This window comes from Rissa tridactyla, chromosome 17 (assembly GCF_028500815.1).
Source record: "Rissa tridactyla isolate bRisTri1 chromosome 17, bRisTri1.patW.cur.20221130, whole genome shotgun sequence".
NCBI classification, from domain to species: Eukaryota; Metazoa; Chordata; class Aves; order Charadriiformes; family Laridae; genus Rissa; species Rissa tridactyla.
The window spans coordinates 6,131,306-6,145,482 of record NC_071482.1 but is presented as its reverse complement, the minus strand read 5'-3'; the positions used below and the strand labels follow the sequence as shown (position 1 = coordinate 6,145,482).

The window sequence follows — 14,177 nt, the reverse complement described above, 5'->3', positions numbered from 1 at the left end:
CCGAATAGCTGCCAAATAGCAGGTCCCCCACTCTGCTGAGGTGTCCCAAACACCAGCGTGGAACAGAGGACTTTTCATCTTCACTGCGCACCCCTGCCCCAGCCAGACACCCACCCCACCCCCCCCCCAGCACCCCCATTTTTGTGGATTTAACCCCCCCGGAGCTTCATGGCTTAGAGCAGGACCGGGAGGGAGCCCGGCAGACCGCAGCATCCCTGGGAGAGGGGGTGCAGGGCCCTTCGGGGGGGGCTGCAGGGTCCCCCTCTCCGCTGCGAGAACACATGTAAAGAGGGTGTCCCCCCCGCCTCCCACGCTCCCATCCCGCCCCCTCCAGCACCGCCCCGGGGAGGCGGCGGCGGCAGCCCCGGGCGGAGCGCGGCTCTCCCGGCCCCGCTCCTCCGCCGGCCCCGCTCCGCTCCCGGCCCCCCGCACCGGAGTGGCTGCGGCGGGGCCAAGCCTCGCCCCGTTCCCCCCCCTCCCGACCCCCCCCGACACCTCCCCGACCCGGTCCCGCCGTATATAAACCCGATGGGCCCCCACAAGGCAGGTAGCGGCGGGGCAGGGCGGCTCGCACGGCCGCTGCGCTCCCCTCCAGCCTCCGCCGAGTTCTGGGAAGAGGAGGAGGAGGAGGAAGAAAGGAGGGAGGGAGGAAGGGGGGGGCCGGGTCTTGCTTTGTGTCCCCCCCCCCCCCTCGCCCCCCCCTCCCCAAGCCCCCGATGTCGCCGGCGTGAGCCCGCCGGGAGGATGCTGCCGCTGCTGCCGCTGCTGCTGCTGGGCGCCCCGGGGCTGAGCCTGCCCTCGGGGGGGCCCCCGGCGGACACCGAGCTGGTCACCCCCCTCCGCCTGGACCCCGACATCAACGGGCGGCCTTACTTCAGGCGGGGTCCCGCCGAACCCCCCCGGGGAGGGCAAGCCGTGGTTTTCCAGCTCTCGGCTTTCGGGGAGGATTTCTACCTCCATCTCACCCCCGACGCCCACTTCATCGCGCCCGCCTTCGCCGCCCATCACCTGGGGGGCGCGCCCGGGGCCGCCCGCCCCCTCCCCGGCCTCCGCCACTGCTTTTATTCGGGGGATGTCAACGGCGACCGGGAATCTTTCGCCGCCCTCAGCCTTTGCGGGGGGCTCCGGGGGGCTTTCGGCTACCGTGGAGCCGAGTATATCATCAGCCCGCTGGCGGGGGGGGCGGCGGGCGGAGCCCACCGCCTCCAGCGCCGCAGCCCCGGCCGCCCCCTCGGGGCCGGAGCATCCCGCTGCGCCGTGGGCTCCGGGCTCACCCCCGGGGTGCTGCAGGCGCTGGACAAGTATCGGGGGCGTGGAGGGGGGAAAGGGGGTCGGGCCAAGCGCTTCGCCTCGGTCCCCCGTTACGTGGAGACCCTGGTGGTGGCCGACGAGTCGATGGTGAAGTTCCACGGGGATGACCTCCAGCACTACCTGCTCACCCTGATGGCCACGGCCGCCCGCCTCTACAAGCACCCCAGCATCCGCAACCCCATCCAGATCTCCGTCGTCAAGTTCCTCCTCATCGGGCAGGACGACAAGGGGCCCAAAGTCACTGGCAACGCCGCCCTCACCCTCCGCAACTTCTGCGCCTGGCAGAAGAAGTGGAACAAGGTCAGCGACAAGCACCCCGAGTACTGGGACACCGCCATCCTCTTCACCAAGCAGGTGGGTGCAGGGGGAGGATGACCCGGAGGGGCTGTCCCCAATTTCCAGGAGCCCTGCGCTGTGCTAAGGCTTCCTGCCACCTGCGCCCCACCTGGAGGAGGTGGCACTTGTGCCCGATCCCCTTTTCCCAAGGGACTCTCCACCCTCAGATGCCGGGGCAGGGGGAGCAGAGGTGTGGAGCAAGCCCGCTTGAGCCAGCCCTTGCTGTCCTCTGGGCAGGTTTTGGCCAGTAGCCCGGAGAAAGACTTGCCAGGGGGTGAGCGAGGCCAGGAGGTGTGCAAAGGCGAGTTGTCCCCACGGGCAGAGACCTGCCGCTCCATCCCCTGCCCGCTGGCAGGAGCCTCCGCAGCCAGTGCCTGGCAGCTCCGGTGCACAGCGGCCGCCACCCCAAAATGCGGGGATTCGAGCCCAGAAGAGGAGGAGTGCGGCCCCGCTTCCCCCTCCCCGGCTGGGAACAGCTCACGGTGCCACCTGCCAAGAAAAAAACACCACCTCTCCCCGCTTCCTCTGACTCATGGTCCTCCTGAGAACCTGGACCGCTGCTCTGCGTGGAGCCGGTTCAGGGCTGGAAGAAAAGCAGGAGAGATACAGCCAGCACTCGCAGATCTTGGCGGGGGGAGGCCAGAGCCTCCCCCACCGCTGCCGTGAGCTGGCTGCCTCCCTGGGGTGGGAGAGGGGCTGCCTTCTGCTCGCCTTTGGCTGCGTGGGGTCATTGCTGCGCCAGGATGAGCTCTCCATTCCTCCACCCCGATAAACTGGGGCACACCGAAGCAGTGATGCTGCTCCAAATGCTCCTCCTCTTCCCTGCGGTCCTGTCTTAGTGTGCTTTCACCCCCAAATTTTTGGAACTACACTAGTGGGAGGGGAGAATGACGAGCCCAGCTTGAAGGGGATTGTCATGTTTTACCTCCTTCCCCCATCCCTGGCCAGATGTCTTTGGGTTAGGGACGGGTTGGGGAACTCCCCTCAACAGCAGGGACACCATTCCCAAAGCGTCTTTCCAGGTCAAGCACTGGTGGGTGGGAAGGACACAGCGTCCAGCCCGGCTCAGCCGCCCTTCACCTGGGGTCAACGCGGGCTGAGGATGGCCCGGAGCAGGAACGATGCTGTGCAGGACGGGTGACACCTTGTCCCACCCTTTCTCCCTGTCCCCCCGTGTCCTCTGTCCGTCTGTAAATCCTGCCGGAGCAGAGGCAGGGTTGAACCCCAGGCTGCTGGAGCAGGTCCTGACACCCCTGTGGGGACTGAGCCTGCTCCGTCTCTGGTGGAAACCCGGTGAGTTCACCGGAGCCGCACGCGGGACCGATTCGGTCGCAGCCATTCGAAAGCTGCGGATCACGGCCGGGCTGCATTTTTTACACATTGCTAAACCATCCATTCCTGAAATCCCCAAAGCGAGCTCGGTGCAAAGGCACACGATCGAGGAGACATCTGCCTTCCTTGAGTGCATCCATCTGTGGTCCCCTGACACCCCGAAGCTTATCTCCCTGCCAAAAAGCTGTTGCATAAGCCCCCGACTTAAATTTCATCTCAAGCCCGGTTGATAGGCAGTTTCCAGTCGTGTCAACGAGTCGCTGATGAATGGGGCCGTCCTTTCCTGCTCAGCTTCTTTCCCTCCCGATGTCGGTCGTGCTGGATGGTGGATTTACCTTTGGGGAGCTCGGTCCTGCTCAGGCGGTGGGTGCGGATCCACCAGCAGCCACAGCCGTGGGACCTTCACATTCCCACCTGAGACGATGCTTGTTGGAGGGTCCTGCAGAGCGTCCAGCCTTCAGCCACATTCCTGCCTCTTGGAAATAGCACCGCACACCATGGCAAAGGGCTCGGCCGTGCTTCCCGCCCCGACCTGAACCTTGACGTCCCACCAGCAAAGTTCTGCTGAATATCTTTGGCCTGCTGTAAAACCGAAGGCAGGTCACACCAAGGAACGTCTGGCTGCAGCCCAGCGTGCAGCAGATGCTGCCGGGGAATTTGGAAACCCGCACTCGGCTTTTTGATGTTGCTTTGGGCACACATGGGAAGCCCCCACGGTTGGCAGAGCGTGCATGACCTGGCCTCTGAGTAGGCGAATTAACGCACGAGCTGCGAGGATCCTCCCCAGGTGACCTGCAGAACATCTGGAGAAGTTCACAAGGGGATGGAGAAGCGCCCGCAGGTGAAGGGCAGGCTGGCAGGAGAGCCCTGACGGTGCATCAAGCGGGATGCTTGAACCCCTCGGCGTGGTGTGAGGACCACCGGGATGTCTATTTGGGCTGGCAGTGGGGGATATCGGTGACGGTGAGCACGCCGTGCAAAGGCAGAGCTGGCCCTTTGCATGCCGCTTTCCCACCTTAAACCTCTTGCCTTTCTCTCTCCTCTCCTCCATAGCTCCATCCTTGCACCGCTGTTTGCATTGCCTCCCCTCTTGAGCAGGCTGGACCCCCGGCAAGGATGGAGGAGGTGTTTTGGGGGGATCAGGACCCCTTTAGAGCCCAGAGATGCTGCCCAGCCTTGGAAAGGGGGCTGTCCATGGGGGGCTGTGCTGGGGGTTAGGGAAAACCCCCGTTGGGAGCCGCTCGCTCGTGTCCCCCGGCGGTCGTCAGGCGAGGTTCAGAGCGAGAAGTGGGTCAGTGTGTCAGCGCAGGTGTTGGGCCGGGAGCCAAGAGCTCGCCGGGCCAAGCGAGGAAACGGCGGCTCTTCAAAGAGCAGCAGGCGGCCGCCTCTCCCCCGTGACGCTGGGTGGGCCCCCCGTCTTCACCCCCAGACCCCCAGCGCTGGGGCTGCCACCGGAGAGGGCACGGGCAGGGGGGCCTGGGCAAGCTGCATCCCTGGGCTAGCTCAGCGTGGCGGTGGCACTCGCTCCTGGTGGCATTTTGGGACAGGGGAGACCTTGTGCTGGGGCTTGCCAGCCCCATGGAGTCACCCGACGCTCGCCCTCAGTGGCCCTGCCACCGGGGATGCGGGGTTGCCACCTGATGCCATCCATGCGCGGCGAGATCAGGGATGCGACAGGGTCCCAGCCGACAAGGAAAACTGTTGCAGAGCGGAGATCCAAACCCGGTTTGTACAATGGGCTTTTCCACCAGCCGGCCCAGACCCAGGCGTTCCGCCCCCTCGCCTCTCCAGAGAGCACGGTCTCATCTGTGCCTCCAGACTTCGTAGCCACAGGTCTCCTGTTAAAGCCATCTCAGCTCTGGCCGGGGCTCGCTGGAGTCGTCGGGACTGTTATTTACCCGTGGCTGAACCTGCCTGCGCGGGAATGCCTTCAGCTTGGAAACCTCGCTGGAAATGTTGGCAGAGCCGCTCCTGCAAGATTTCGAGCAACCCAAGCGCTTTGGCCGGGCCAGCGCGGAGCATGAATCACGCTTATTTATAGCATGGGAGCGCCCGGCGAGTCCCTTACGTTTTCTTTTCATGTGGAAAGCTGCTCCCTGCCCCCTGCACGGCCTCTCCGGCAGCTCCCAGCCCAGCTGGGATGATGGAGATGATGCTCCAACCTTTCACAAGCCTCCGAGAGATCCCAGGAGGGGAAGGGGGCATCCAAGGATAAGGCTGCAGTGGCTTTGCATCTTCAAACGGGGACTTTTTATTTGCACGAGGGCCTCTGGATGCCAAAGAAGGGCAGATCCACCTACGACGGGACCTTTCCCATCCTCTGGGAAAGGCATCTCTGTGGGGTACGGCCGTCCTCGAGCTGGGGGTGGTTCCTCCTTCAATCGTCTGGGCTTGGTTGCCCCTCGAGGGATGGCTGTGAAGTGTTTTGGAGGGACAGGGCCATTTCCCTCAGCCTTGGGAATATCTGGACCCGGTCCAGGGGCTTCTTATTCCTAGGAAGGTGTTGAGAAATGAGGATGAGAAGTGGGTCAGCTGTGAGACCAAGGCCAGGTGCCTTCCCATCCACCCGCCTGGGGCCGGCCCTTGAAGAACGGGAGCCAGGCTGACTCCTACATGCCGAAACTGGCTCCACCCTGGCTGGAGGAGCCTTTTGGGGTGGGAAAAGCTGTTGCTGAAGGCCCCGGGAGGATGCTATGACCAAAAAGCATCCCCGGTGCCATGCAAACACATTGTTGCAGCCCGGTCTGGGTCAGGGTGAGGTTTCCTGCCTCCTGGTGTGGTCCCCATCCCTTTGGGCTGGCTCCCCCCAGCAGCCTGGGATCAGCCCACCATGGGGTACCGGGGATGGGGAACCGTGATGATGCCCGTTGCCGGCCCCGGGACTAACGCCTTGCCTCCGTGCCTCGCAGGACCTGTGCGGTGCCACCACCTGCGACACGCTGGGGATGGCGGACGTGGGCACCATGTGCGACCCCAAGCGCAGCTGCTCCGTCATCGAGGACGACGGGCTGCCGTCGGCTTTCACCACCGCCCACGAGCTGGGTAAGGCTCCCCCGCTCTCCCCGTTCTCTCGGGAGGGATGCCAGGAGCCGGCGAGGTTCAAAATGACCCTGGTTTCATCCTCCGGAAGATCAGACAATACCCGGCATCTGGTGACGGGGAAACTCCATGAGACCCCCCCGCCGCCCCGAGCTGGGTGGGAAGGAGCTGCTGAGACAGCAAAGGGCTTTGCTGTTGCGGTTGCTACCCCAGTGGGTTTCCAGGATTCGGGAATCCTGAAATAACAGGCAGAGGGCACACCTACCTCCGGAGATACTCGCGTTCCTCAGCAGGAGGGAGGGGGAGGACGAGCCCTGAAGTCTCCTTCTCTTTGCAATTTCCCTTCTCCTTCTTTTCCCGTGTATTTTCCACGTGCACGGGACAGCGTGCCGGGAAGCGCGCTGCCCCGGGGATGCTGCCAGCGGGGTGGCTTGTGTGATCCTGCAAGCTCCCAGCACCTACGTGAGCATCATCCCTCCCTGGGTGCCTCCTGGGCTGTCCACAGCCATTGCAATCCTTGCAAGGGTCTGCCCGGCTCTGTGCCTCAGTTTCCCCCATTGCAAGAAGCTGCACCCCAATCTGTCTGCCACGTGGGGTTATTCATGCTGCCCCTCCTTTCCTTTCCCCCCCCTCCTGCCCCAGGCCACGTCTTCAACATGCCCCACGACAACGTGAAGGCCTGCGAGGAGGTCTTCGGTCGGCTGAAGACCAACCACATGATGTCCCCCACCCTCATCCAGATCGACCGCGCCAACCCCTGGTCAGCCTGCAGCGCTGCCATCATCACCGACTTCCTCGACAGCGGCCATGGTGAGCCCTCCTGCACCCCTCGCCCTCTTCCCTGTGCTCCTGCCCCGTATGAGCAGGATCCGTCCCTGGGGCTGGTTACCAGGAGAGGCTGATGGGCTGGAGAGCAGCTCTTCTCCCCTCTTTGCAAACCAAATTAGAAGGAAATAGGGAGTTTGGGGATGTTTCTGCACCAGATGAGCTTCCCTGGGGCTGGGCTGTCCCCAGCAGTGGTGTCTGCCCTGAGGCTGCCGGCACTGCTCTACCCAACATCACCAAGAGATGGAGTCACTTGGGTCTGGGATGATGTTGAGGCCATCCTTGGGGTAACACCAGTCCTGATGGCAGCATCCGGCTGGGATAGCTTTGGCCAAATTCCCTGCCGCCATCCCTCACCACCCCACAGTGATGCTCTCCCTCCCCACGCTGGTCCACACAACCCCTGAGGACCTGGTAGACCCCCCATCCATGCTCCCGCAGGAGACTGCTTGCTGGACCAGCCCGCCAAACCCATCCCGCTGCCCGAAGACCTGCCGGGGACGAGCTACAGCCTGAACCAGCAGTGCGAGCTGGCCTTCGGGGTGGGCTCCAAGCCCTGCCCGTACATGCAGTACTGCGCCAAGCTGTGGTGCACGGGCAAAGCGCGGGGACAGATCGTCTGCCAGACCCGGCACTTCCCCTGGGCGGACGGCACCGGCTGCGGCGAGGGTCGCTTCTGCTTGAAGGGTGCCTGCGTTGAGAGGCATAACATCAGTAAGTACAGGGTGAGTACCTGCGCCGCCAGCCCCCGAAGATATCCCGCGGGGTCGCCCCCAGTTTTTGCTGAGCAATCCCCCACCTCCTGGTGCTGGGGACCCGGCGGGGGGACAGTGATGTGAAAAGAAACATAGATAGGATGGTTTGGGTTGGAAGGGACCTTAAAGATCATCTCGTTCCAACCCCGCACCCTGGGCAGGGACATCTCTCACTAGATGAGGTTGCTCCAAGCCCCATGAGCTTGGTTTTGAGCATGGGGCTCATCAAGAGATGGAGTTCCCTTGGGCATTGCTTATTTCTCAAGGAGGGATGCTGCTGCTCCACTCCGTCCAGCCCTGGGCAGGTTTTGGGGGCAGCCGGCAGAGGTTTTGCTTGCAAAAGGATGGCTCCAAGTCTGGAGAGCCCCGGCTGGGGATGCAGCATCTCATGCCGCGGCATCCCCGCAGGTGGACGGCGGCTGGGCCAAGTGGGCACCCTACGGGCAGTGCTCGCGGACCTGCGGCGGCGGGGTGCAGCTGGCCAAGCGGGAGTGCACCCACCCGCTGCCTGCCAACGGGGGCTCCTACTGCGAGGGCGTCCGCGTCAAGTACCGCTCCTGCAACCTGGACCCCTGCCCTGCTGCAGGTAAGGGGCTGGAGCCCGGCCCGCTCGTGGTTGCATGCACGACCTATAACAACCCCATAAAACCAGCGCCGGAGGTCCAGGCTGGTCCCCAATCCCATGCACATCCTCGTTTCTTCCAGTGCCGGGGAAGAGCTTCCGCGAGGAGCAGTGTGAGGCTTTCAATGGCTACAGCCACAGCACCAACCGTCTCACCGCCTCCGTCTCCTGGGTCCCCAAATACTCCGGCGTCTCGCCCCGGGATAAATGCAAGCTCATCTGCCGGGCTAACGGCACCGGCTACTTCTACGTGCTGGCACCCAAGGTTGGTGAGGGACCCCAGGGTCAGCGTCTGGGCTGTAGGATGACTCCAGAGCGCCTGGAGATGAATGCGTTTTCCTTGTCTGGTGGGGAGCTGGTGTTAGCTGTAGAGGAGAGGGCTCCGCCAGGCTGGTAGGAATCAGCATGTACGTGTCCGCTTATTTATTTCAGGGCTGGAGTTTGTCCATGGAGGCTCTTCCTCCAGGTTTGTTATGGTGCCTCTGGAATATGCTCATTGTGCTGAAATAGAGGATGATAATTACGGCGCCGGGGAAGCGATGTGCATGCAGTGCAGATGGCCAGACACGGGACTGAGAGGAGTGATGTTAGCTTGTCTTCCTGATGCAGCCCATTCCCTTTGCACCGATGCAACAGGAAGGGCAGAAAATCACGTAGATGCAGCAGAAAAGGGACGCAGTCCCATCCGTCTCTTCTCAGAGACCCCAAAAATCCCAAGTGCAAAGCAGAGCATGATCACGGGGTGGCACGGTGTCTCCTCAGGGCCTGCTGGGTGGATTTGGGTAGCCCTGGGTTGGGTGACCGTTCCAGGGGGGTTGGTGGGGTGGCACAGGGAAATGTAACAGGTTGTTTTGCTCACCCTCGTGCAGGTTGTGGACGGCACCCCTTGCTCCCCAGACTCCACCTCGGTCTGCGTCCAGGGTAAATGCATCAAAGCAGGCTGTGACGGGAAGCTGGGCTCCAAGAAGAAGTTTGACAAATGCAGCGTGTGTGGAGGGGACAACAAGAGCTGCAAGAAGGTCTCGGGCTTGTTCACCAAACCCATGTAAGTGCTAGGTGACCACGTGCACTTCCCCTTCTCCCAGCTTTTTGGAGTGGATGCAGGAAGGGGGTGGAGATGGTGGATGTGGGAGATGGCTAAGTCCATCCCAAGCAAACTCTCCTAGTGCTAGTGTACATCACTGCATGGAGACCTGGGCTAGTTCTGAAGGAGAAGCAGGACATATTTAACGTGCTATCGGCTTCTGCTGGTGGAGTTCTCTCTGGTACATCCGTACTGTTGAGCCAGAGGACATGAAGCATCTTCTCATATCTGGGTGACCTCAAGCTAGACAAAACTCAGCATAGAGAGGAGATTCAAAATTATCTTCAAGGGAAGGAGGAGATAACCGTAGGGGTGGGAAGATCTCAGGGCTGTAGAGCTTTGGGCTGAGGCCACATCACAGCAAGATGTCCCCCTGCCTGATGGCCTGCCCTTCTCTTCCAGGCATGGCTACAACTTCGTGGTGGTCATCCCCGCGGGCGCCTCCAACATCGACATCAGGCAGCGGGGCTACAAAGGGCTCATCAGCGACGACAACTACCTGGCGCTGAAGAACGGGCAGGGCAAGTACCTGCTGAACGGCCACTTCATCGTCTCGGCCGTGGAGAGGGACCTGATGGTGAAGGGCAGCGTCCTGCGGTACAGCGGCACCGGCACCGCCGTCGAGAGCCTCCAAGCCTTCAAGCCCATCCAGGAACCCCTGACTTTGGAGGTACTCTCCGTGGGGAAGATGACCCCTCCTCGGGTACGCTACTCCTTCTACCTCCCCAAGGAGAGCAAGGAGGACAAGTCCTCCTACAAGAAGGAGGGCAAGACCCCCCCAGACCTCAACAACAGCGTCCTCAGCCTGTCCAACCGCTTGGACGGTGGGAGACCGAGCTACAAACGTCCCTCCTACAAGTGGGCGGCGGGCGGCTGGGAGGCTTGCTCCGTCACCTGCGGCGATGGCTTGCAGAAGCGTTCGGTGGCTTGTCGCGACTCCTACGGCCAACCGGCTGCCGAGTGCGACGCCGCACAGCGACCGGCCGACGTGCGGCTCTGTGGGGAGCCCTGCCCGGCGTGGGAAGCTGGACCTTGGTCTCCCTGCTCCAAGAGCTGCGGTCGGGGTTTCAAGAGACGGGCTCTGAAGTGCTCGGTCCCAAGCGGGCGCCTGCTGCCTCGGGAGAGTTGCAATTTTCGGAGGAAGCCGCAGGAGCTGGATTTTTGCACCTTGAGGCCGTGCTGAGCAGGTCAAGGAGTGTCCGCGAGGAAGGGCATGGTGTTCCTCTGGTTGGAAGCGGCCGAGCAGCAGCCAGGGGTTGGGAAGAGGGGGAGATGTCCATAGCACATAGTAAACAGTGGGGGAAGGGGAAAAAAAGGGAAAAAAAAAAAAAAAAAAAAGAAAAAATGGGGGAAAAAAAGGGACCTGGGTGTGGGGACAGAGCACGCACACCCCATGTGCCCGGGAAAGAGGGATTTTACCGACCAGGTCACTCGGAGACAGGGCGGGAACGAACATCTACCTCGAAGTCGCCGAACGACGCGGAAACCCACCGGCAGAGGCTGGGAGTCGGGGGGGTGGATGGATGGAAAGGAGGGGGATCGCTGCCCGGGATGGAGCCGAGGACAGGCAGGGAGATGCCCCAAAATTGCACAGTCGAAGCCTCCCCCGTCTTCCCAGGGCCAAGCCTACCTCCCCCCTCCCCGGGCTCCCCCGACACTCGTGCTAAAAGGGACCAGAAGGATTTACCAATGCAATGACGGCAAATCACGGTGTCCGGCCACCCGTGCGACGAGGTCTTGATGCCTCCAGGGCTCGCTGGCGATGACTTTGGAGCCTGGGGTGTCTGGAGAGCCCCAGCAGCATCCCCGGGCCAGGCTGGAAGGTGGTGGCTTTATCTTCGTTTTCTCCTCATGTTTATGACCTGACCAGTGTAGATTTTATGGTGCTTAACTCTGTATTTTTTTTATTTTTTTTTTAACCTCCTTCCTTCTCTCCCCGAGGGATAAACCTTGCGTAGCGGCGATGCCGTTATTCCCAGCGGGCGTTATTTCCCATCCTATGGTGCTTCAGGACGGGGCTGTGCCGGCATCCCAGTAGCTGGACGCTCCTTTACGCCCCGCTCCAGGGCAGGTTGGAAACCACCCGCCTGAAGTTTTGCAGGGCTAAAAGGGATCACTATGGACCTGATATCTGAGCTGGCATTCCAAAAAAACCAACAAGTACTGTAGTACCACGGAGCGGTGCCGCAGGGGGGGTCGGATGCAGCCCCGCCAGTCGCCGGTACTTGACTCCGCTCTGGAAATGGTGCTCACTGCTTAATGGGACCAGTACGCCGTGCCCAGACATCCCACTGCCCTCCGCCCCCCCAGACTTTGGGCCACGTTGGGTTATTTTCCCCTCTGCGTTAAGCCCCCCTGAGAAATCCTGAGCTGAACTCCAGCGGAGCCGGGGCGACGTCCCCAGCATCGCTTTTTAAGCGGAAGATAAATTCAGGTTTTGGGTTTTCCCTTGGGGGTAAAAAGGGCTCGGCGGGGTTCAGGCGCGTGGAAAAAGAGTTGGGGGTTGAGCCTCTTGCTGCTGCAGAGCATCTACAAGCGGTTTCCCCCTCCAGGGTTTTATTCGGTACCTCCGAGGGTTACGTAGCATCCTGCCCATGGTGGTCGGAGCTGTCTTACCTCACACACCGCCCTCCTCCCAGCCACCCATCCTTTAGGCCTCTTGCTCAGATCAAACCATCAGGGACCATTCCGCTTTTTTTCACTTTTCTGCTGATGAAGGTGCCTCTTAATCAATTAGCTGTGACCGTGTGAGCAACCCGGGGTCTCTGGGTGGAGCTGTGCCATCACTGGGATGAGCTGGAAGGGACTTTTGGGATGATACACAGATTATGGGTAGAAGAAGACGCTGTCTCAGCAACTAGAGGCTTGGAACCTACCTTGCTCGCTTGGTCCCATGTGGGTACAGCGTGGAAACTCCTCGTGCCCTTCAGCCTGCTCCAAAAGGTCTCCAGCTGCAGGCAAAGCAAGAAAGACGATGAGAAAGTGGGCAGTGGTAGCACAAGGGTTTCCTCGCTCGACCTTTCCACCAGCTTCGCAAACTCCTCGTGACAACGTTTGCGGACCCATCCATCCTCCCCGGGTTTGGGTGACGCCTTTGTGAACACCGCAATGTTTTGGGTCTCCACGCTGCTCGAGGGAGCCGGCAGCAGATGCTGCGGTTGCTCCGCGCCGCAGGGGATGGGATTTCGCGTTCTAGGAAATCCCTCCCGCCTCTCCATCCCCACGATCCTCTCATCCATTTCGGGAGGGTTTTCCCGCATTAGCCGAGCCCGCTGTGCTTTCCTCTGGGGACAGAGCTCCGAGGAGCTGCCCTTCCGTGTCTGGCCATCCAAGAGATGGTTTCCAAGCCACCGAGAAGTCGTCACCCTCCTTCGCATCGGGCGGCAAGGCCGGGGGGGAAAAGGATGGGGCCGGAGGGATTTCTTGTGTTGCCGTTCTTTTGCCGAGCGTGCAAGGGAAAGGACGGAGATGCCGATCGTACTGGCTGCTTTGTGTATACCATGTATACTAAACATCGATCTCTGCTGTTTGTGCGTCAATAGCAAACCTGAAATAAAACCGTATTTAAAGTTACGCCTGGTCTCCCACGGGGTGGTGGTGGTGGGGAAACGTTTGCGCCCATGTCATTGAGTTGGTGGCTGCAGAGCATTTCTGGTCTTATTGCGATCCCGGCCTCTTTCAAGCCTCAATAATTCAAGGAAAAAACAACTTGGAAAGCCTAACCGGTTTATTGTGATTTGATTCTGCTACAGGATTTGTTATTGGGGGGAAAAAAAAAACAAACAAAACCACCCAAAACCAGCCTGACGGAGCCCGGCGGTGGATTATTCCACGCAGTCGCCTGCACTGAGACGTGAAATACAGGAGGCTGGTTTGCTGTAGCCAGGAATCAGGATTAGCCTTGGAATCAGCAAATATAGGGTTAAAGGGATTGATGTAAACTGGAAGGGTGCTCTCATATCCTGGAACAACCAAGTCTGCACATCCCATTGTCCGGGACCATCCCTTCCCTTCCCGACGTGCTATTCCGGAGTCATCCTCTCCGTATGCCGACAAACCCTGGGTCTCAGCCCCTTGTCCCATCGCCTCCGGAGGGTCTGGGAAAAGCCAGATTATCTTGGGAGCCCAGCCCACCCGGCTGCGGGGCTGCTGGGTGCCCGGAAAACAGCCGGGATTCTTCTCACCGATTCCCAGCACACCCTCCCTGAGTCACGGCCCTCTTTCCCCCTTCCTTCAGGGCCAACCGTGAGACAAAGCCCTGCCTTTTAATGGGACACGTCTGCCCGGTGTCACCCCCTCCGGCGTTTTGTTTCCCCCCAGCAAATCCAATATTTTTTTCCCCACTATGTTGTAATGATTGGGCAAATTTAACTTATTTTACTGGGGGGCAAGGTCGCTTTGCTTTTCATGACCATAAAGAAAGAAACACGACAGACCCGACCGAGCATCTTCCCCTCGCCGGCTCCTACAGGGGGAATAAAGGATTGATCGCCCAAGTCTCTCCCCACGTGAAAGTTCAGCTCCAGCCCAAATATATCCCACGCTGCAAAGGCTCCGGCTGCAAACAGCTTTATTAGGAAAAAAGAGTGATTTTTCCAGCCGGTGCAATACCCCGTGCCATAGCTTTCCCCTTGAGTATCTATTCAGCAGCTGAAATCTAAGTTAAAACTAACACCTTGCTCCTCCGGCACTGGGTGACAGCCACGTTTTTAACCAGGTGCCCTTAAAAATCACCCAGAGAGACAAAAAACCCTCGAAACCCCCAAGTATTTACCCGGTAAGGAAGGAAAAAAGACTTCAGAGGGAAGGCTGGTGTTCAACCAAGTCATGGCCTCTTTGCTCAGGGAGCTTTGTCCCAGCAAAGCCAGTGGTG

At 60.7% G+C, this 14,177-nt stretch overlaps 1 protein-coding gene across 1 annotated transcript; it reads left to right on the top strand.

The window, feature by feature from the left end:
- Positions 1–715: 715 nt before the first annotated feature.
- On the top strand, positions 716–12,866 carry ADAMTS15 (ADAM metallopeptidase with thrombospondin type 1 motif 15). The gene is made up of 8 exons (XM_054223226.1): positions 716–1,665; positions 5,889–6,021; positions 6,661–6,828; positions 7,285–7,568; positions 8,007–8,184; positions 8,304–8,485; positions 9,090–9,265; positions 9,707–12,866. The coding sequence occupies exons 1-8, from the start codon at positions 745–747 to the stop codon at positions 10,485–10,487; spliced, it is 2,823 nt and encodes a 940-aa protein (XP_054079201.1). The 5' UTR covers positions 716–744; the 3' UTR covers positions 10,488–12,866.
- Positions 12,867–14,177: the final 1,311 nt, after the last annotated feature.